The 23,845-nt window shown below is 42.6% G+C and overlaps 1 protein-coding gene across 1 annotated transcript in view; it reads left to right on the forward strand.

The window, feature by feature from the left end:
- LOC126214965 (uncharacterized) overlaps nt 1-23,845 on the forward strand; it is an 815,775-nt gene that overhangs the window by 779,480 nt on the left and 12,450 nt on the right. The window contains exons 33-35 of the mRNA XM_049941599.1: nt 3,952-4,259; nt 16,634-17,221; nt 19,709-19,980. Coding sequence (XP_049797556.1) covers nt 3,952-4,259; nt 16,634-17,221; nt 19,709-19,980 — 1,168 coding nt within the window. The remainder of the gene's footprint in view (nt 1-3,951; nt 4,260-16,633; nt 17,222-19,708; nt 19,981-23,845) is intronic.

The raw sequence follows: 23,845 nt of genomic DNA on the forward strand, positions 1-23,845 counted from the left end.
TGGCAACTGCAAAAACGAACCTATTTCTAACAGCTCGCGGTAAAATATTCCGAATGGTGGTTTGAAAAGTGTTACTATCAAAGAAAATTTCCTTTTACGCAATTTGAACTACGTACGAGAATGTACGATGAATTTCTTAAATCAAAGAGCGTTTGACTCTCATTTAAAAATAAACTCTTTGATGACGAGCCATTTAGATGAATTTCAAGCCCAGAAGAACAGACATTTATGTCGTTCTTAAAAATTTTAATGGCACATTTGTGTTATATATCTTAAAATTGTATTACGCGCATGAAAGACCAACATTATATGTGAAAGCTTAGCTTCTCTTTCAACGTATTAATCTTATAGGCCAATATTATAAGTGAAAGCTTTACTGTTCTTGTAGCAACACTGTGTATATTAATTTAAACCATTAACTTTTACTGTTTGTGTGTTCGCGCTACTTAACAGTGATGTTGCTATTGGCTGACTTCATCACGTGTCATAAGCTCTGAATACCTGGTATCATTGGCTGGTGAAAATCACGTGACACGAGCTATGACTGGCTTACAAAAGTACATCGCAATCTCGATTTCAATGCTTCGTGTAATACAAAAATATGCAGTGTACATGTTACTTCACATCAAAGATCTTTCCAAAACTTTTTTCCCCCTGTGTTTCATTTTCTAAAGTGCCGGAAATTCTACGCTCGTGTATAAAACCGTAACCATTCAAAGGATGGATAAGTTATACAGTTCCGAGTGAAAATGTGCTGTCAGTTGACAGGGAAAAAGTATGTTTTCACCTGGGAGAAAATGTATTTTTAACCGGGAAATCCGGGAATTTTTTTTCTTTGTCCATGTATACATCCTGTTATTAAACACGTGTAGTTATATTGGTTGTATGTGATTGTCTCTACATCAGCACCAATACTTCATAGAATTGAACACAGTGACACAGCAGTATGCCTACAAAATACAGGGGAGGTTTTGAAATGGGAATTCTGCCACAAAACATCACAGACTATTTTCTGCAGAATGTCTAGTTCATGGCTTGTGTGGATGGTTGATTTTAGTGGGCTGCCCACAGCACTCTCGCTCTCAGTCTCACACAAAACGATATCCTCTGAGACATCGTGTGACTTTCCCTATGTATGGACAACTAGTACCACAAAACTGGCAAAACCGACGCCAAATGCTCTGTTGACCAGGTGCAGCTTTCAGGTACTTGTGTATGACCACACTGAATGCTCATAATCGACGAATACTTTACATATTCTAACACACGAAAGCTCTTTACGTGCATAGCTGCCATCTTGTAAAGTGCCATCACAGGCCTTCCATTTAGCATTTATTCTCAGAAGACATTAACATTGTCTCTGATTTACTCGTGCTTATGTGTTCCTTTGCCTTCCCCAAACTGTGCAGAGGAAATACTGTGATGTTTCCTAGCTGTGAGTCATTGCTGTGGCCTTCCTCATTCGGTGTCCATTATTAGTAATTGGGAGTTAATATGTTACTCACTCTGGTGATTCTTATGAGGGCTGAATGATATGTGGCACCCCTGTAGTTGGTACTCCTCAACAGGTGGCAGCACTGTCCAAAGTGAGTGCCAGTTCGGGACTCAAACAAAACACAAAACTTTACCTTTCAGAGGCTGTGTTCTTATCCACTGAGCTATTGAGGCACAACTAATGACCCCTCATACATTCACTACTGCCAGTACCTCAGCTCTGGAAGTTCTGCATATCTCGTGGGACTATTGCTACTGGAAGAAAGAATGGTGTGAAGAAATGGCCTAGCTTATGTCCAGTGTCATCGAATTTTCAACAGGAGGTGGGGAAATGTATTAAAAAATAAAAGTGATTTATGGTAACCACAGTGCTGATGATGTTAGCTGTGGGGTGATGGTTAAACAGATTTAAGACTGAAACTTCCTGGCAGATTAAAACCATGTGCCAGACCAAGACTTGAATTCGGGACCTTTTACCTTTCGCGGGCAAGTTCTTTACCCCTCGAGCTACCCAAGCACGACACGCGACCTGTACTCACAGCCTTAATTCCACCAGAATTAAGGCTGTGAGGATGGGTCGTGCTTCGTGCTTGGATAGCTCAGATGGTAGAGCACTTTCCCGCGAAAGGTAAAGGTCCCGAGTTTGAGTCTCAGTCTGGCACACAATTTTAATCTGCCAGGAAGTTTCATATCAGTGCCCACTCCACCGCAGAATGAAAATTTCATTCAAGTGTAAGACTGTCGGAACTGGAAGAATGGAATTGGGTGAAAAACAGTGTCAAATGTCATTTGTCAGTGACTGATGAGTTTCACAAGGCTGTCTGACTCATTTTCACTTTACTTGAGTATCAGAAGATTTGTGCTCATTGCATTCCACAGATTCAGTGAAGGTCTGCAGATCTGAAATTTTCCCTAATTGCAGGTGAAACTGCTCGCAACAAGACTGCAAGTTCTTCTTAAAGTTGGTTTTTTCCATCTCATTATTTTGATGTAGCACACCACGACTTCATCTCACAGGGTCATCCTACACCCCAATGTCTTTCATTATTTGTCGGATGTATTGCACTCTGTCTTGCTGTCGTAGTTTTTTTTTGCTGTCTATTACTATGGAGGTTACTCCCTGATGCCTTAGCACATGTTCTATCACCCTATTCCTTCTTGTAATTAGTGTTCTCAATGTATTTCTTTTCTCACCGATCCAGCGGAGAAGCTCCTCATTTTTTTCCTTTTTCATCCTTTAGTGTGCAATATCCTTCTGTAACACCACATATCAAGCTGTCCAGTTTTCTTCTTTTCCCCTTTTCCCACAGTCAGCAATTCACTTCTATGCATCTGTGCGCTCCACAGTGCATTCTCAGAAATTCCTTCCGCAAATTAAGACTAGCGTTTGAAAATAGTAGGTTGCTTTTGACCAGGAATGTCCTCTTTGGTGGTGCTTATCTGTCTTTTATATCCACCTTGCTTCATCAATCATGTGCTATTTTTCCTCTGAAGTAGCAGAATTCTTTTGTTTTATGTACTATATTGCTCCTAGCTTGCATTAATTTTATCACTGATCTCACTTCTACGACTACTCATTAGTTTCCTCTCTATTTGGTTTACTCTTGATCCATATGCTGTGCTTATTAGACCGTTCGTTCCATTCATCAAATCCCATAATTTCTCCTCGTTTCAGTGAAGATAGCAGTGTCATCAGCCGATATCGTTGTCATCCATTTACCCCAAACTAAAAAAAAAAAAGCTGCCAGTTAGAAAAGTACTGTCATCTGCCTTTTGGAATGGTGATGGAGTTACTGTATGAATCAAACATAATCAATATGTCAACTCTTTATCTAGATACTGTCCAAACTCTAAATAATTTCCACAGAATAATTCATTCAAGGGATGAAAGTGAATGTTTTGTTGCAACAAGACACCATGAGAATACCTAAGTCACATGCCACCAAAGCAGACCTTACATGCTGAATCCAATGATAATACCACACTCGCTGTGCAGTCCCAATTTGGTACCTTGTGATTTTCATCTGTTTGCTGAAATGAAGTGAGTTCTAACTAATTACAGCTCCAGATGATGAAATTCAGATGGTTGATAGTGCCTGGTTGCAGAAATGGAAGGCAGAGCTCTTCTGTGACAGCTTCACGAAACTTATATCTTGTTGACAGAAATTTGTCATCGTATCTGGCAACTGTGTCGAAAAATAAAAGTATAACATTAAAGAGGAGAGAGTAAGTAAACTTCCTGCGTTGCATTTACTAAAATAATCCCGTCCAGTTGCCTGTACTGGCTGTAGAAGCATTATTGTTCACCGTTTGCATTGTTATACTACGTTAACCTAATTTACTGAGAAGATTGAGGTTTTTCTGATTGTAGCAGAGGGTTCATATGAAATAAAAGTAAGTACTTGAACAGTTTTTTTGTTAATCCAATTTAACCATTTGTTATATCCTCTCCAACAGAAATTTCACCACCACCAGAGAATGAAACTGGCATTCGGACGGGTACGTACCGCATCACACCGAAGCAGAGGAGGCAGGAGGACCGACAGCGGTTCCAGACGCAGGTGCTGGACAAACCGGCTGTCACCGTCGCGTCCCCCACCACCCAGGGCCGAGATATCGCGATGAGCCCACCCACGGCAGAGTCTACTCCTGTGGTGGCAGCCGCCGCCACCAGGAAACACCGCAGGTCTGCCGAGAGCAGAGACAGGTTCAGGACGCGCACTCTGGATGGGGACAGAGACCTGAAAGCAGCTGAAGATGCTGAAGTAAGTGTTGAGTGTCAGATTGTTTTCATCCTCGTCAACTTATATTATTTCTTGATAAATCACCAATTTTCCCCTGGATGTAATTTGAGTGTTAAGTATAGTGACCATGTTTTATTTCTTATGGTGTCATTAAGTTCGCTACCTCATCTTAACAAATTTGATATACATTTCAAAATATTTGTGGGAAAAATATATCTAAAAACAAAGATGCTGTAACTTACCAAACGAAAGCGTTGGTATGTTGATAAAGACAATAACAAACACACACAAATTTCAAGCTTTCGCAACCCCTCGGTTGCTTCATCAGGAAAGAGGGAATGAGAGGGAAAGATGAAAGGATGTGGGTTTTACGGGAGAGGGTAAGGAGTCATTCCAATCCTGGGAGCGGAAAGACACACAGGGGGAAGTACAGAGGCAAAGATGTTGTTGAGTGAAAAGTGATGTACAAGGGGCGGCAACTTGAAATTAGCGGAGGTTGAGGCCTGGTGGGTAACGGTGAGAGAGGATATATTGAAGGGCAAGTTCCCATCTCCGTAGTTCTGATAGGTTGGTGTCAGTGGGAAGTATCCAGATAACTCGGCGACTGACATCTCTGCCCAAACTCTTCGCCTTTACATATGTCTGCTTGTGTCTGTATGTGTGTGTGTGTGTGTGTGTGTGTGTGTGTGTGTGTGTGTACCTGTCCCTTTTTCCCCCTAAGGTAAGTCTTTCCGCTCCCAGGATTGGAATGACTCCTTACCCTCTCCCTTAAAACCCACATCCTTTCGTCTTTCCCTCTCCTTCCCTCTTTCCTGATGAAGCAACTGTGGGTTGCAAAAGCTTGAAATTTGTGTTTGTGTTTGTAATTGCCTCTATCAACGTACCAACGCTTTCGTTTGATAAGTTACAGCACCTTTGTTTTTAGATATATTTTTTCCACGTGGAATGTTTCCCTCTATTATATTCAAAATATTTTGAATACATATGGCCAATATTTTTGTAAATAATCCAATCGATGTTGACGAATAGACAGAATAGATGAAGTGTGTGTGTGTGTGTGTGTGTGTGTCCCTCACAGATTCTGTAGATCAAGGGGAATGCACATTGCACATTGTGCCACATACTTCCCTATTGTTCATTATGAGAGTTGTGGGCAATATTATTTTTGTGCGTAACTATTCCACTTTCACCTGCTAAGTTTATTAGTTGGTTAATGTTGCTTAGAATGTCTTACATCCACATAAAGTGTGTACATAAAGTCCGGGAACACTTTTACTAATAATATTACTAAATGATAACATCTCCTTTCACAAATATTGGATTTTATTAATTAGAAACACCGTTTCGTAAACCAACATTTATAAACACTCGACAGGAATCAAATACTGTTTGCCACTACACCTACATTCTGCCACTAATCTCCAGCCTCGTTACCGAGCAACTGTCTCTAGCCTGTCGCACACCCAACTTCCACTCACGGACTCCAACACTCGACTATCTCTCTCGCCCACTTGCACATTGTTGACTGCACTGCAGTCTTTGTTTTATTTTATGATCACTGCGTAGTGCATGATACAATGTAGGGGCACTGGACCCTTACAATATGAGGAGAGAAACTGGTCAGTATTAGGTCTGAAGTGAATCCACCTTAAAAACCAATGCATTATATTTGATGAACAGCTGAAACACAAATACAAATAAGTCACTTCAGGTAGAAAATGTGGAATATATCCATGCTGGTTCACAATCTGGAACGGATCTGTACTGATTAACTGTGACAAACTTGGTGACATCCCTGTCACAATTACTCCCTGTGGGAAACTGAATACAGTCAAGGGTATATCTTCAACAGGGGTCTCATACTTCATTATGTGCAAATTTGGAGAGATGGGGTGCCCATTTTATCTCATAGTTATGTGATGTGAAGCTCTATATAGCAGCAGCAATGAGATACTTCAAGTTTACGAAATTTGGTCACACGTCATCTGGTTGTACAAATGAACATATCTGTCCAATCCCTCCACCAGATAACCTGATGGCCACGCCGCAAGAGAGGAGTGCGAGATTTTGGAGTTCAAGATCTTCGATTATTCAACATATCGGGAAGCCAGGAACAAGTACAATCACCTTTACCCTGCCCGGATGGCAGCAACTTACTCCCAAAAAGCAACCCTTCCGTCATCTACTGTGGGGACAAATATTCCATCTCCTTTCTCTTCACTGGGCATTAGCAGTGATCTTCGTTTATCTGTTATTGTGTTCGATGCCTCTACATCAGCACTGAGGACCTCGGTCATCTCTACCTTTATTGTGAAGAGCTGTACCTGACAGCACCCCGTGGTGGAGGGTTGTGTCCTAGTACTCTACACAAAAATACTACAGCCTAATGACAACCAGCAGCTGCAAGAGTGTGGAAATGGGCTATGAAACAACCAGTTCATCATCAGTACTAGACACCTGGTGACATCTGGATACACCTTGTGCTGAACCCAAACTCCATGATGATGATGATGATGAGAAAAAACCAAATGTGAAGGCAGGCCCAGCAACCCCAACTGCCCCCGATTCTCCCCCACCACTATTGAAATCGAGCAAACAGATGACAACCGAAAGGTGGTGGTGGTGGTGGTGGTGGTGGTGGTGGTATCAACTCATACTGAGTAGTGAGTAACAATTTGATCCTTTTTCTACTTGCGTTGCGCATGCACACAAACATAATAGAACAGAATAGAAATTGAAGGGTTTGGTGCAAGCAGGAGGCAGCTCCACTTTTTCCAGTTTGTGGCAAATTAAAAAAAAATTTTTTTGAAATTCAGTTTTCACCAAAACAAAAAAGTTGTCAGCCTTGTTTTAGGCTATGGGGTATCTAATACTACTGACGAGAATACACACAAATGCACGCACTCAGGTAGGTGCAATAGAATTTTGAATTTTGGAGCTGCCTCCGTTTTGCTCCAAAGTGAATGAAAAACTCTGTAGGACCATTTTCTTCATAATTAACCATATTTCAGTTGAAAAAAAAACATTTATTAATAAAGAAAGTACAACATTATTGGCATAATACATTAATTCTACAGTCTTCTTCAGTCTTCTAGCCCCCCTTCAGTCACCTCAGGATCGTTTGAAGCATCTGACATCAACTGGTCGTGAAACCACATTTCATTTTGCCCGACATACTTTTTGGCCAGATCTTTGACATCTTTAAACTTTTGGCCTTTAAGCAGGAGGAGACAATCATAAGCTCGATGAAGGTGGTCCACTGTTACGAGACTCGCAGGTCCTCGGTTGCAAATTTGCACATTATCGAAGACGGTCATCCCTACGGTTGCACTGCATTAAATAATCCTTTTACCGATGTATGGCTGTTCGTAGAGAAATATTTTGTGCTTAGTGATAAAATATTTTCCTCTCTTCTTGTTCGATAATTATACGTAAGGGTTCTTTACAAAAAATTTCTTCAACGTGTCAGAAAAGTGGAAAATAAATCTCTGGTCCACTTCAGCGACATGAAACGTGTGATGTTTACACTGTACTGTTGAACAATATGTAACCTCCTTCCTGCTATTGTTTGGAAGAAGAACGAGGCAGCCCCGGGAGCTGCCTCTGTTTTCGTGCAAACTTGGAGTACAGGCAGCTCCAACTGTTGGATTTCTCTGAAACTAATGGGTGGAGCTGCCTCTTTCTTGCACCAAACGAAGGGGCTTTCTCTTTGTATGTGACGGAATGTTCAACTCGATAGAGCCAAAAAGTGAAGCTGCATCCATCTTGTGCCAAACCCCTCAGTTGTTATTGACATCGTGTATCATAAATGAAACAACTGCTCTCACACCACTCAGTGGCTTGCACAGCTCTTCAGGAAACCTTGTTCCTTACAACATATTCATCCATTTCGCATAATTGTTCAGTGCGTTATAAGAACTGAATTGACACTGAAAGAGCCTCTAGTGGTATGTGTATGCAGCTTCCTGAGACCAACTCTAATGATCAAATACAACTTCATACCATAGTGGTAAAATAAAAAATTCACCCTAGAGGAAGAGAGAACTTGAGATCACCGATTTGTGCTGTGCCCTTTCTTTCATGGGTGACTTCACAGGACAGCTCTAAAAACACTAACCGTGGTATGTTTTTAAACCTTTATCTTCCCCAATAATTTTTGTACAGCTCACGGATCCTTTCCAACCATTGACCTTACAGTATATAACTAGCTTTTACCTTTTTAGACAATGGAAGGTATACAATGTCCTCTTATGATTATGATCACTACTCAGCTGGACATCCCCTACATCTCAGGCTCATCTCAAGCTTATAAGAATGATGACTAGCACACTTCTGCCACTTCCATAATGCTCAATACTCCTGCCTGTGGGACTACTGAAAAACCCGTGCCACACTCTCGTTGTGATCTTGCCACCCGACAGAACTACGAGGTGGAATCGAAAATTTTCAGGAATGGTGCTGCCATCTGGAAAGTAGGAGTGGTAGATCTTTGCACTGCCAAGTGGCGAGAACTGCATATCTGGTGAGCCAGTGTGTGGAGTGGCATTCAGCTGGGAGGACGTGTTGCGTGTCCACGGTGATTTCCGTAATACTCTGTGTTTGGTGTGTGGCGACATTGCGATGGATCCGCGAACAGAACGACGTGTGTGTGCATCGAATTCTGTGCAAAATTTGGGAAAAGTGCTACAGAGACCCTTGCAATGACTCAAGTGTTTGGGGGACAGAGCATGTGCCGTACGCGTGTGTTTGAGTTGCGTGCTCAGTTCGAGGTCGGCCGTACAGACGTCTAAGATTATGCTCACACTGGAAGGCCCTTTAGCCGCACAACGCTAGACATTGTTGCCAAACTTCAACAATTGGTTCGTGCGGATCGACGTTGAACCGTTCGAGACCTTGCAGATGAAGTGAGTACTGGCTATGGGACATGTCAACGAATGTTGACTCACGAATTGGACACGCATTGTGTCATTGCAAAATTTGTGCCGAGGATCTCGATTGCCGATCAGAAGGCACAGCGTGTTGAAGTGCGCACGGACCTTCATCAGACCGCGTCTGATGATCCGACCTTCGTGTCACGGGTTATCACTGGCAACAAGAGCTGGATTTACGGTTATGACCGGGCTCTCCGAGACCCAAAAAAGCGAGACAGGTGAAGAGCGAAGTGAAGAGCACGATCATCGTTTTCTTTGATACCGAGGGAATTGTGCACAAAGAATTCGCCCCACCCAGCCAAACAGTCAATTCCGCGTACTGCTGTGACATTTTGCGACGCTCTGTGAAAACGTGTGGCGATGACGGCCCGAACTTTGGTGTTAAGGGAACTGGCTGCTGCATCACGACAATGCACCCTAATCACACGTTCTTGCTCACCAGGACCTTTTTGGCAATAAACAACACGGTGGTTGTACCCCACCACCATACTCGCCAGATTTGGCACCTTGCGACTTCACGCTATTCCCAAAACAGAGTCAAGTTGAAAGGGCCGTTCAACACTCTAGAGAGGATTGAAGAAGCATTGCTGGCAGTGATAAATACTCTCAAAGAACAGGTCTTCCAGAAAATGTTTGACCAGTGGCAGAAGTGCTGGGACCAGTGTGTATGTGTGGATGGGAATTACTTCGAGGGTGATGGTCCAGAGGTAAGGTTTTCAATAGATGACAGCACCAGTCCTGAAAATTTTGGATAGCACCTCGTAGTGATACCACTTCCTCAAAATCCCCCATCGGACATCCGTCCTGTGATGGACAGACGACATCACTGCGGGCATTAAATATCACAAAGGGGCAGTTCGAGTATATAAGTGCCCCTTTTTAAATGTCCCCAAGGAGGGGACAAAAGGACAAAAGAAAGAATGCAGGGAAAGATTTGTGTCTGCATACCTCTCTCTCACAGAGACAGATCAAATTATATTCTATTTGTGTTCAACAAAGACCAACAGATACTGTGCATCTATAAGTACGGCAAAGTGAAATCTGACCCTATCACTGCTAACCGCCTCGCAATGCACTACCATCAGCATCTGATAAGTAACCCCCCCCCCCGCCCCCCCCCCGTACCCCCCCTCCCCTCCTCCCAATTCTGTCTCCGAAAAAGTTGAACAGAGAGTGTCACACCATCTTTCAACAGCTAATGTTTGGAATCCTACAAGTGCTCTTTTTTGAGCGGGATCTTCTCAGCATCTGATAATGAACCTAAACACATCTCTGGGCAAAAAACTCAAATCCACAGACACAGAAATTGAAGCTGCATGTGAGATTGTTCGAGCAAGACTCAGTATCGGGGGTGGGCATAAAGTAACTGGATCCTTCTATCATTCACCAGACTCATCTCCTGATGTAATCAAAAACTTTAGAGAAAACCTCAGTTCATTTGTACGTAAGTTCCTCAGTCTTACTGTAATCATCGGTGTAGACTTTAATAATCCAACACTTAACTGCAAAAATTAAAGTTTTGTTAGTGGTGGGTGTGATAAGACATCCTGTGAAACTTTACTAAACACTGTCTCTGAAAACTATGTAGAACAGATAGTTAGGAACCCCACTAGAGATGAAAATATATTGTATATAATGGCAACAAATAGACCCAACCTCTTTGACAATGTCCTCATTGAAACTGGTATCCGTGGCCATGACTCAGATGTGGCAACAATGATTACCAAAGTACAGAGGACAACTAAAACAAGCAGAAAGATACACATGTTCGGTAAACTAGATAAAAAAATTGGTAGCGTCACATCTCAACAAGGAACTTCAATTTTTCAGCACATGGCAGTAGCATGTAGAGGAACTATGGCTCACATTTTAAAAAAATAGTTGACCATGCACTGTTCAGGCATAGGAAAATTGTAGGATGACAAATGTATTTTCTCTTTCCAGTTCCAGCAAAAGTTTGACAACAATTAAGAGATGACTACTGAACCATTAGTATTCTCCTGAAAAGTGCATAAACAACCAAGATACTCATCTTGATTGTTGCTTCCTACACTTAATCTGAACCAGTCTTTCTTCTCTTACTCTTTTTAGTTTAATTAATCACTTCACAGTTATTCCTCTCTAGATGATCTGTTCATCAATTTAAAAAACACCAGGAAGAAAGTCCATGTAACTGCTGTATTTGTTTCTATCAACAATTGATTTTTAAATCTGGTGAAATCACAACTGCTGCTACCTCAAGCAAAATGTGCACCAACAACTGCCACCGCCCTTTCTCTACAGTCACTCTTCACACTTGATTCAGAAGCATATACATCTGGCACCTATAATGCCAGTGCTCTTATTCAAGACATAAATTGGCTTAACATTTTAGTTATAAATTGCATTTTCCTCAATATCTACTTGCCTTGGCCTATTTTGGCTTTTATGTGATTCTTGACATTGCACAATTTTGACAATATTGTTATAATTACAACTTCTTGGCAAATAAACTCTCATGTGAGGACATGGTAAGCAGAAAATAAAAATGTAGTTTGAATTTTTTTGTAAAATGCCAACTCTCCTATATGAAACTTCATAAAATTAATGTTTTTAACAATCATTATTATACTACTTTATAATGTAAATTTCATTATAAATAAATGAGTATTCTAATAATCTACAATAGTGGCAACTACAATGCTGGAGCCATATCATTTTATGTGAAAATTAGTGATTCAGATTGTATTGAAGACTATAACAACGTGATAACTGTTTACATTTGATCACATAATTGCATCATCTTGTAGAATGTAGACTAAATATTGTTTGAAATCTTGTTAAACAGTAATAAGTGTAAACTGAGAACCTAGAAATGAACAGAAATATATATTTACGTTGTAAAAATTGGCCAGCTGTGAGTAGGACTTGTGCACTGAAGAGTCTGTACAAACTTAATTATGTATAAAAACCATTTATCCATTCTGAAAATTGAAGACATTGACAGTTTTTGCGCGTTATCGACACTGATACTGCCAGGATTTTCAAGACTGTTTTAATTTCAGTTTTAAAGTCAGGTAACAATTGACAAACAAAATATTTTGTTTTTGTGTGGTATAATTACAAATTAGCAATTTCATACTTTTTCCCTTTACATTGCTTATTGCCAAATTTCATGATTCTAGGTCAAGGTGAAGTACCTATAGGTTTTGTTAAGTGAGTTTTTGAGTATCAAAATATGTGACAAATAGTTATATCCTTTCACTTAGATGCTTATACTTTTACGCCGCCGAGGGACCACAGATCTTAATACGTGACATAAATTTGAACTTCATATGTCTACTTGTTTGAGGAAAAGGATTCTTAGTCGGACGGACAGACAGACAGACAGGCATGTGGGCTGATGAATAACAAAGCAGTCCTATAAGGCAGGGGTTCCCAACAAAATTTTCTCGAGGGCCCCTCATCGAGCATGATTGGTACCTTGTCATATCACTGTATCAAGTACCTAAAAAAGCCAAATTAAGACTCTTTATATGTTTTCTATTTTTGGTACTTAGAAAAAACAGTGACATATTCATTATTGAAAAAATATTGAGCTTAAAACTTTTTCAATTTAGACATAATTGTTATTGTTAAATTTGTAATTATTGCCCAAAATCTTTGTCTTCAAATCTGGGTGTTTAGTATAACAAACTCCTTAAAAAAAATAAAAATTGAGTATGAACTGAAAATGACAGGAAAAAATTAAAACTGAGTGTATTGGTCTTTCAAGTGTACTGCACTTGAGACTGCATTGAGAAGACGTGTGAAAAATAAGAAAACACTAATTTCATGCAACGTATTATTTACTCGGGGGGGGGGGGGGGGGGATACTGTTACAACGGAGTACACCATCGGTAGACAGTTTTAATTTTCAGTTCTTAATGAATTGGAGTTCAATCTGACCTTTGAGTCCATTATTTGTTAAATATTAGGTTCCAAACATGAAACTTTCACTCTGAAATCCGACCGCATGTCGAGCCGATTCTTATATTTGTTTTTCATGAAACACATGGAAGAAAATGCTTGCTCACTCCGATATGTGGTTGCAGATGGAAGGATCTTTTTCATTGCCTTATCTCCAAGTTTCTTGTAGTCCTTGCATGCTGATGCCCAGAAGTCAGTAATTTTATCACCGATGAAAATGTTTATCATCGTACCACAGCTGGACAGATCCACAAGTTGATTTTGCTCTTCTTCATTGAGGCCTTGGACTCTGTCTATTTCTTCACAGCTGAAGGGATTTCGAATCCATCTGTTGCCAGGGTCAGGTTCAGGGAAATACTCTCTAAAAGTAGCGGCTAGGCTGCATAGATGCTTGGCTACACTGATCTTGATCTGGTCAGGCTGAAACGTCACCTTAGAAAAATTATACTGACTGTGCTTAAACTGACACACAGTATTTTTTAGCCCAACGCAATCTGACTTTCAATAATCCCTACAAAAGAATGGCCCTAACATTAACCTATACCTTTCACAAATCACTTACCTCACCAAAAATCTTCATTACTCGAACTACTGCAATACAGCGAGCGCCAATACTTCCAGCTAAAGAAAAGATTCAAACTACTGAAGGCACTAACTACTGATAGGCATAGTTAGCAAATGAAAGATTTTAATAGGGAACAAACAATGTATTTACCTTAATGGTCATAATATACGAGGTGTGGCTAGAAAAAAACCGGACTAGTACTGGTGAAACAATAAGCTGGCTGAAAGTCGCGTGGCCTGTCACGTGACTCTCGCTCCGCCTACTGCTCGAGTTTCATCTGCCTCCTGCACTCAGTATGCCCGTGGCGTCTGTTTTAAGTAGTTGACGTTTTGTCTGTGCGTCGGAAAATGTTGAGTGTACAGAAAGAACAGCGTGTTAACATCAAATTTTGTTTCAAACTAGGAAAATCTGCAAGTGAAACGTTTGTAATGTTACAACAAGTGTACGGCGATGATTGTTTATCGCGAACACAAGTGTTTGAGTGGTTTCAACGATTTAAAGATGGCCGCGAAGACACCAGTGATGACACTCGCACTGGCAGACCATTGTCAGCAAAAACTGATGCAAACATTGAAAAAATCAGTAAACTTGTTCGACAAGATCGCCGTTTAACAATCAGAGCAGTGTCTGAGTTAACAGGAGTTGACAAGGAAAGTGTTAGGCAGATTCTTCCTGAAAGTTTCAACATGAACAAAGTGTGTTCAAAAATGGTTCCGAAGTGTCTCACAATTGAACAGAAGGAACGCCGAAGAATGATTTGTTCTGACATCCTGGAAAACATTGAAAGTGATCCCACCTTCTTACAAAATGTTATTACTTGCGATGAATCGTGGTTTTTTACTTACGATCCCGAAACTAAACGCCAATCGATGCATTGGAAAACTCCTGGTTCTCCACGACAAAAAAAAGCACGAATGTCAAAATCGAAATTCAAGGCAATGATGATTGTTTTTTTTGACATCAAAGGGATTGTGCACATTGATTGGGTACCAGAGGGACAAACAGTGAATCAGCATTACTACATTAGCGTCCTGGCTACCCTACGTGAGCGAGTACGGAGAAAACGGAACGATTTGTGGAGAAAAAAAGTCATGGATCCTTCACCAAGACAACGCCCCAGCTCACAGTGCGTTGTCAGTGAAGACGTTTTTGGCAAAACACAACATTCCCATCTTAGATCATCCACCCTACTCACCTGATTTGGCCCCCTGTGACTTTTTTCTTTTCCCTAAAGTCAAGTCAGCTTTGAAAGGAACTAGATTTGAGACTGTTGAAGCAGTAAAAGAAAAAGCGACGGAAGTAATGTATGGACTTACCGAAAATGATCTGCAGCATTGCTATGAACAGTGGAAAATTCGTATGGAGCGGTGTAGAGACCGAGGAGGAGAGTACATTGAAGGAGATAACATGAAATTGTAAATAATTGTAAATAAATGTTTTTTCCAGCATCAGTCCGGTTTTTTTCTAGCCGCACCTCGTATATAGTAGTTCATGACATCCATTCTTACAAATGTACTGTTTCTGATGGACACACCTCCAGATTATCCATTCTCAAAACTCCACCATCTCACTTCCCCACATCCACCACTGCTGGCAGCTCACCTCCAACTGCGCAACGCTATGCGCTGTTAACATCCAGCTGCCCAATACTACAATGGCAGACAACAATGCAAACTAGCCACAGACTGCACACGGCACAGCCAGTGATTTTCATACAGAGCGCTACGTGGCGTTACCAATAAGAAAACCTAAACAGCCTACTTACAAGGCAAACTCTCCTCTGATGACTCCAAGAATTGTTTTAAAGTAAAAAAGTTAGTTAGTGACTGGTTTTCTATACTTGACACTTTATCTGTCACTTTTTGACCATAGCAATAATCTTATCCACAACTTTGAACATGTCTACATTTACCGGCCGGAGTGGCCGAGTGGTTCTAGGCGCTACAGTCTGGAACCGCGTGACCGCTACGGTCGCAGGTTCGAATCCTGCCTCGGGCATGGATGTGTGTGATGTCCTTAGGTTGGTTAGGTTTAAGTAGTTCTAAGTTCTAGGAGACTGATGACCTCAGCAGTTAAGTCCCATAGTGCTCAGAGCCATTTGAACCATGTCTACATTTTTTCCTTGTAAACTCAAGTTTAACACATTCAAGTGTTCAAACACATCAGCTAAGTACGCAACTGTGCAAAGCCAAGAGAAGTTAGTGAGAAAATCTGTGTACTTTGTGTCACGAAGGAAGACACGAACCTCGTCTCTAAGTTCAAAAAATCTTGACAAGATCCTACCTCGAGAAATCCATCTTACTTCCGTATGGATAAGAAGTTGCTCACGCTCACTGCCGATCTCTTCACACTCTAGGAAGATGCTAGATGCAGAAGTTAACGTTCGCTAAAGCTCTGCTCGTGCAGGAAGCGGCCAAAACAAAAAATCTTTTATCATACGAAATATATTTAATATATTTTTTATTCTAATAGCATCTTGCGGACCCCTCTGGCATAGCTTACGGACCGCTGGGGGTCCGCAGACCACCTGTTGGGAACCACTGCTATAAGGGTTCGCCGGCCAGAGTGGCCGTGCGGTTCTAGGCGCTACAGTCTGGAACCGAGCGACCACTACGGTCGCAGGTTCCAATCCCGCCTCGGGCATGGATGTGTGGAATGTCCTTAGGTTAGTGAGGTTTAATTAGTTCTAAGTTCTAGGAGACTGATGACCTCAGAAGTTAAGTCGCGTAGTGCTCAGAGCCTAATAAGGGTTCCATCTTTCCAGACGGAGGCACAGAACCCTAAAAAAGATGTTTACTAAAGGAGTGTATTGTATGGTACAACAGTCAGACTTCGGTCTGTTACATTGCACAGCACAGCGGACATCGTCCCGTTTCAACCTCTGTGCCGTAAGTGAGAACGAGTTCTTAACATCGGGTGTAATGCACAGTAAGAAAATGTTTCTCCCACAGAACCACTCGCCTCCGTCAGCGGCGGACGAGCTGCTCCTCAACAGCCTGCTGGAGAGGGAGGCGCACATCCTGGCCGAGGAGGTGGAGACGCTGCGCACGGGCGACAGCCTGCTGCTCGAGTGCGAGACGCTCAGCCTGGTCAGCATCGACAGCGAGAACACGAGCGAGTCGGGCCACGGCGTCGAGGGCTCCAACGGGGACGAAGACGCCGAAGTGGAAGTAGAAGTCGAAGTGGAAACGGGCCCTCCACACGCGGAGCTCCTCCACCCCGTGCTCGACGACGAGGGGGAGGAGGGTGACGTGGAAGAGAAGACGCTGAGGGCGGGCGGCTGCGACACGCCGGATCCCGACGAAGTGCTCGGGCTCGGCGACGCGGAGGAGGCGGCCGGGCCACGGCGGCAGCGGACCGCGTCGGAATGCGTGGCGTACGGAGAGGCCGTGCCGGCAGAAGTGAACCTCGTAGGTGACAGTCCAGTGGCGGCGAAGGAGGAAGAGCGAGAGGAAGGGCTGTCTGAAAATTCTGACGACCAGAGTTCATCAACAGATGATGAAGAGTGTGCCCAGAAGAAACCGAGGATTGTGAAACCCGTAAGTCAAATCCGTTACCTAAGAACACACAGGGGAAAAGATGGAGAGGGGTATTAAAACATTGTCCATAGTGACTGACATACGACCAACAAATAAGATTTCAAGAGAATGATGGAAACCTGTATTTACCTTTCTACAATATCCCTCTTGACAGATGCAATGAAGAACAATTTTAAAGAATAATTTTATTCTTCTGTATTGGTTAAAAACAGTCTTGGTTGCAATTTTATTTTTTTATTTTTCAACGACGCGTTTCTCCTTATTTAGGCATCTTCAGGTTATCTTTTGTAGATGGACACGAGAGGCACCAAGATCTGTATACTGTTAAGCACTTGTTTGCTGTATGCCACATGTGGATTGGAAGAATTTCTTTATTCTCCTGTTGCAAATAATAGTTTTTAATACAAACTTTTATCAAGAACATAGAGCATGTGATACTGAATTGGCTGCATGGGGGGGGGGGGGGGGGTTATGAATTTCAGGAACAGGATGATTTGTGCAGAGAGTAAAGCATGAAATTAACTTTAGGTGTGCAGATATAAAAGGAAGTTTCAAGATTCATTTCTGATCTGGGCAGTGCTTTGCCATGTAAGATACCTGTATATGGTCCACAGACATTTTCAATGTGCTGTACTGTTACAACTCACTGTTAGTTTTGTTTTCAAACAGCGTCACACAAACGTATGCTCTGACAAATTTTTTTTCTTCAGCTCTGGGTGCCATTATTCTGAACTGACAGTGCGTTAAGACTTTTGAGAGTCCAGTGCTTACCGACTGCTGCAGTAGAACGATGCTGTTGCAGTGCGACTGCCATTGTGGTGCCTTGTGGCCAGTGCGTTTTATTTGTTCTCAAACAGGACATGATCCAAAGCAGGTGCCATTTTTCTTATTGGAGAAGCGAAGTTAGCTAGTATATATATGTTTCTGTATGACTCCATTTTGCTGAACACAGTGATTTCTACTTTTGTTTATGCTCCAAACATACTTCAAAACAGTTTTTTGTTCTTCAAGTGGGCACCATTTTTAAAAATACCGAAACATCTCATTCCAAGAACATTTTATAGGACAGAAATATCTACGCATTATGGCTTGAGATTAGGTACAACATTTTTATTCTCTCTCTCTCTCTCTCTCTCTCTCTCTCTGCATCTATATGTCTTTCTCATTAGGGTGTACATTGTTTCTGATACAAATTGCAGTAGCAGTCATCAAATTTTCTGTGTGTATGTTATCTGTATCTTCAATAGTTTATAGTATTTGTATGAAAAATTGATGTTACATGTGTTTTTTGTTTATAGTAAAAGTTTCATAGTTTAGGAAACGAAGAAGAATTGGAGAAATTTCTTTTCCTTGGTAGCAGTATTGAGTGTAGATGGTAGGATGTTAAATATCAATGCTGTCCCCTGCTCCAGTTTTAAAAGGTTAACTGTATGTAGAGATACAAAATGTATATTTTCATGCCAGATATTTTTCTGATGTTCTCTTGTGGTAGTAAGCCTTTATGCTTTCTCACCTACCTGCCCCATCCTAGCGATAAATAAGCAATCAGTGAAAGGAGTAAGATTAGTAGAGGCATACATAGGACTACAGGCACATAGAAATCCACCTCAGAGCTAACAGGCTACCAAATACACACATGTGGCTACATTGTCCCAACACTGCAGCCTAATGAGGATGAAGAGATACGCGGGCAAGTGCTGTGCCATCTGAGCTACCCAAGCACCACTCACGACCCACCCTCACAGCTTCAATTCTGCCAGTACCTTCTCTCCTACCTGTGAACCTTGCAGAACTAGCACTCCTGGAAGAAAGGATCTTGCGAAGACATGGCTTAGCCACAGCCTGGGGGGATGTTTCCAGAATGAGATGTTCACTCTGCAACGGGGTGTGTGCTGATATGAAACTTTCTGGCAGATTAAAACTGTGTGCCAGACTGCGACTCGAACTCAGGACATTTGCCTTTCGCGGCACACAGTTTTAATATGGCAGAAAGTTTCATATCAGCACACACTCTGCTGCAGAGTGAAAATCTCATTCTGGATGAAGAGATTGTCTCGGATGGAATGGACGAGGGAATGTGGAACTGGCTAACTCAGCATGGTGCAGAGGGGGGACATTGTGATTGGCACACACAATATTTTTTTTTGTATCCCTCCCAGGAATTTAAAGAAAAACGAGCAATTAAGTTTTCAAAAGTAGACCACCTTATCTAAAAATTACAGAATTTTTACAAGAAACTTAGCATTGATTATATGAATTCATCACACTTTGGGGCTTGTTGACAGCAGTGTGGGTGATATCCTTTTTTGTTTGCTCATGCCCACTGTATTTGATTAAACTTGCTTTGTCCCGCAAAGTGAGGGAAGGTGCAGGTCACAGTGGCATCAACACAGAATTCACTTTAATAAATACTTCACAAAGAACTTTCAATATGCACTTCATAACTGACTCTGTAGGTTTTTAGAGATAATTCTTTATTCGTCACAGGTCACGAGGAGTCGTGACGGGAGTGCAGACGGTAGCCCGAAGCCGATAAGAGGACGGCGTAAACCTCTGCGTGCCGGTCGGAGTGGTATACCTGTGACGGCTGTGGCTCCTATCAAGGTCCCTGTTGTACAGACAGCGAAAGTGCCGCAGCAGAAGCTGCAGCAGCCGAAACAACAACAACAACAACAACAACAGCAGTCGCAGATACCAGTCCAGCAGCTGCCTGTGGCGCCGGCACCGCTGGAGTCGGAGCAGCAGCAACCTGACCCACGGTACTTCTTCATACATTGAAAAACATTGAAGAAATTTTTCCACAAAGTGTGACTGGTTTTTTGTGTGTAAAGGGAACTTAGGGTTTTAATAAGACAGAAATCTTAGGCCCTATGTCTGCATTTCTAGCGGCAAGCATAGACATGTAAAACTTTGTTTACACTGGAGTGAGTGAAAAGAAACACTAGCAAATTGGTATTTACAGAAAATTTTCTGTACAATTTGCCGGTACCCGTGAGTAAGTGTTTACACTGGAAGGAATAGAAAAGAGCATGAAAGAACAAAAATAGTGTGCCAACTCTATGAACACTGATGGGGTCCATTTTTTATGCTAATAGTTGACAAACAAGATTACTCGATACTATGCATGCTAGAACTGCTTGCAAAACTATTATTTTTGAAATAGGGGTATTTTGTATGGTGAGTGTGCTGTTTAGACAAAGCAAGTAAAATGGCAGGGTGCGTGGACACTGTAGGAGTGTGAATTTCAACCCAAGTCTGAAATGTTTGGAAGTAGTACACTTGTCACTAAACTGCAGGATCGACCTTCCTCAGCATTATTTCAGAATCTTGTACATGTGTTAGTTTGACACTATTCACTGGATTTTCACTGCAGTTGAAGAGAAAATGTAAAACAATGACACTAATTAAAACTTACTGGCAAAGTGAAACCGTGAGCTGGACCAGGACTCGAACCCGGGACCTTTGCCTTTTGCGTGCAAGTGCTCCACTGACAGCCACCTGCCTACAACTCACAACCGGTCCTCACAGCATTACTTCCACCAGTAGCTCCTCTCCCACTTTCCAAACTTCACGTGAGGTCTGTGAAATTTGCAAGACTAGCACCCTCAGAAAAAAGGAATTGCAAGAGATGTGGTTTAGCCACAGCATGGGGAATTGTTGCTAGAGTGCTAGTCCCACAAGTTTTGCAGGGGAACTTCCCTGAAGTTTGGAAGGTAGGTGACGAGGCAATGACGGAAGTAAAGCTGTGAGGACGGGTCACGAGTCACGCTCCGGTAGCTCAGTCGGTAGAGAAGTTGCCTGTGAAAGACAATTCTGGAGTACTGCTGTGCAGTGTGGGATCCGCATCAGGTGGGACTGACGGATGACATCCAAAAAGTACAAAGAAGGGTAGCTCGTTTTGTATTATTGCAAAATAGGGGAGATAGTGTCACAGACATGATACGTAAATTGAAGTGGCAATCATTAAAACAAAGGCGTTTTTCGTTGCGACGGGATCTTCTCATGAAATTTAAATCACCAGTTGTATACTCCGATTGCGAAAACATTCTGTTGGCACCCACCTACATAGGGAGAAATGATCATCATGATAAAATAAGAGAAATCGGGGCTTGTACAGAAAAATTTTAAGTGCTCGTTTTTCCCGCGTGCCGTTCGAGAGTCGAAGGGTGGAGAGACAACTTGAAAGTGGTTCATTGAACCCTCTGCCAAGCACTTTATTGTGAATAGCAGAGTAATAAGGTAGATGTAGGTGTTGATGTAGAAAATGATGACACTACAAAGGCAACAGGCACGGAAGATAAAAATCACCCCTGCTGTGGAAGCAAAAGGGAAAACATTGGCAGACAGGGCTACGACTATGACTACAAATGAGGACAGTGCAATTGATAGGACCACAGGTACAGAAAGCCTCGAATTCCTAAGGGAGATAATCAAGGGTGGGAAACAGGCAGGTACGAGGAGAAGGTGAGTCTGCGGAAGCGGACAGAAGCTATATCTGCGTAGAAGTCACCTCTGTCATTCACAGACAACAGAGCAATAAAAATTATCAGCTAACCTCAGTCAGCTATCCAGCTGCCACCGACTGTCATTATGTGGCAGAAAGACTACCGAAGTCTGCAGCTTCTTATGAAGGGGGTGACAGTGTCCAGTTACCCTCAAGGCAGGAGGGACGGAGATGAGCAAAGTGTATACTAAGACAAGGGAGGACCACGCAGCTGCAATGAATACGATATGCAGTGAGGGCCTGCACTCCTACACTCATTCTCCAGAAGAAGTTAAAGCTCTTCAAGGTAGTGTTCTGAACATTGCCTTTTTAGATGGAACTTGCCCACCTGAAGGAGGAGCTAGATGTGATAGGGTGTAGTTTGAATACACCAAGAACAAACAGGTGAACACCCCTCCTCTTAGTCATCTTTAGTAGACAGTATTGCTAACAGAAAAATCTTTCAGCTGACCAGTGTAGCAAATGCGAATAATGCCCGAGTTGAGAAATACCGTCGAGAAAGTCACAGAACCCGGCGCTTCGAATGTCAGGGATTAAACCGTGTCGTGAAGTATTGTACCGTGCTGCTCCAGTGTGTTAAATAGGTGGGGCAACACAAAAGTAGAGAATGCCCAATACAAAAAAAAACAGACACCCAAAAGTGCTGCAACTGTGAGGTTGCACACACTGCAAGTGAAAGTATCACGGACGAGCTCCGCTCGTTCCTGACGGGAAATAAAGAGATGATGATAACCCTCCTTGCAAATGCAGTTAAGATGACCATTGCGTGCAGCCTCTGACAGATCTGAGCTGTGAGTAACATCTTACACGGATTAACAGTCTGCATGTGGAAAGCAAATGGAATTTGCACGCAGGTCACTGAGTTCAGCAGCTCTGTGGCATGAAGCAGTAGACATATGTCTCATGACAGAACTCATCGTAAGCCTGTCTGCCTTCTTAGCTGGGTGGTATCGTGCTTGCCTCCCGTGTGAGTGGGCCCGGGTTCGATTCCCGGCCAGGTTGGAGATTTTCTCCGCTCGTGGACTGGGTTTTGTGTTGTTATCATCTCCATCTCCATCATCATCATCTCATCACCTGCATGCGAGTCGCCCAATGTGGCGTCGAATGAAACAAGACTTGCACTTGGCGGCCAAACTTCCCCCAGTAGGGGCCTCCCGGTCAATGATGCCATACACTTATTTCCATCTTAAGCCTGGTGTGTTCGTACGTGTGGCAAACTACATTTGCCACCGTAGCGATAGGTTAACTGCAGGTGGAGGCACTGCTGTTTACATCAAAACGTCGATTAAACACCGTGTGGCCCAGCTGTCGTAACTACGAATGGTGGAGGCAACTGCCATTGCAGTTATCACGTCATTGGGGAAAATAACATCCGTGGCAGCCTATCGTCCTCCAAGAGATTTACTGGACCCGTCGGGCTTCGAGGCATCGGTGTCCGTCCGAGGCCAAAACTTCGTCGCAAAGGACTTCAGTGCCGAGCACTCCGACAGGAACTCCAGAGCCACTAACAGCAGCAGATGCCGACAGCTGTGCATTGTTAGGAGGCACAATGACACTGTGCTACGATCCTATGATCCCACAATTTACTTAACGAATGGTGGACAAGCAGATGTCCCGGACATCGTGCTGCTCAGGGGTATGGGAAACTGTGGCACAGCAACTACACGAGTTGCACAAGCATCTGACCATCTCTCAGTATTGTTTGAACTAGAGATCATAGGTGAGCAAACGGAAAGTCACTTAAGGCTGCTGGGGAAGGTAGATTGAGAGCAGTTCAAGGAGAGCACGCAAGAAGCACTGGACTGTCAATGTGGAAAATACAGGGAGAGACGAAGCGATAAAAAGTGTCACTACAATAGCACTGTGGGCGGTTGATGCTGTGTCCCTCAGAGAACCACTAGGACAAAATTACATCAGCTTCCCCCAAAAATGCTTGATGTGATCGTGCATAAAAATCGTATGTCTATGAAATGGCAGCTGACCAGGCACCCAGCAAATGCCTCGGAAGATGTGTTCACGGACAACTTCGTAGCAGTCGGTGACTGCATCGACGAGGAGCATGTGAGGTTAGTGTTAGTGCAGCAAAGGCTGCTGGCCTTTCTCAAAGTGGGGTATGAAGG

The sequence above is a fragment of the Schistocerca nitens genome, chromosome 12 (genome assembly GCF_023898315.1).
Source record: "Schistocerca nitens isolate TAMUIC-IGC-003100 chromosome 12, iqSchNite1.1, whole genome shotgun sequence".
Classification (NCBI taxonomy): Eukaryota; Metazoa; Arthropoda; class Insecta; order Orthoptera; family Acrididae; genus Schistocerca; species Schistocerca nitens.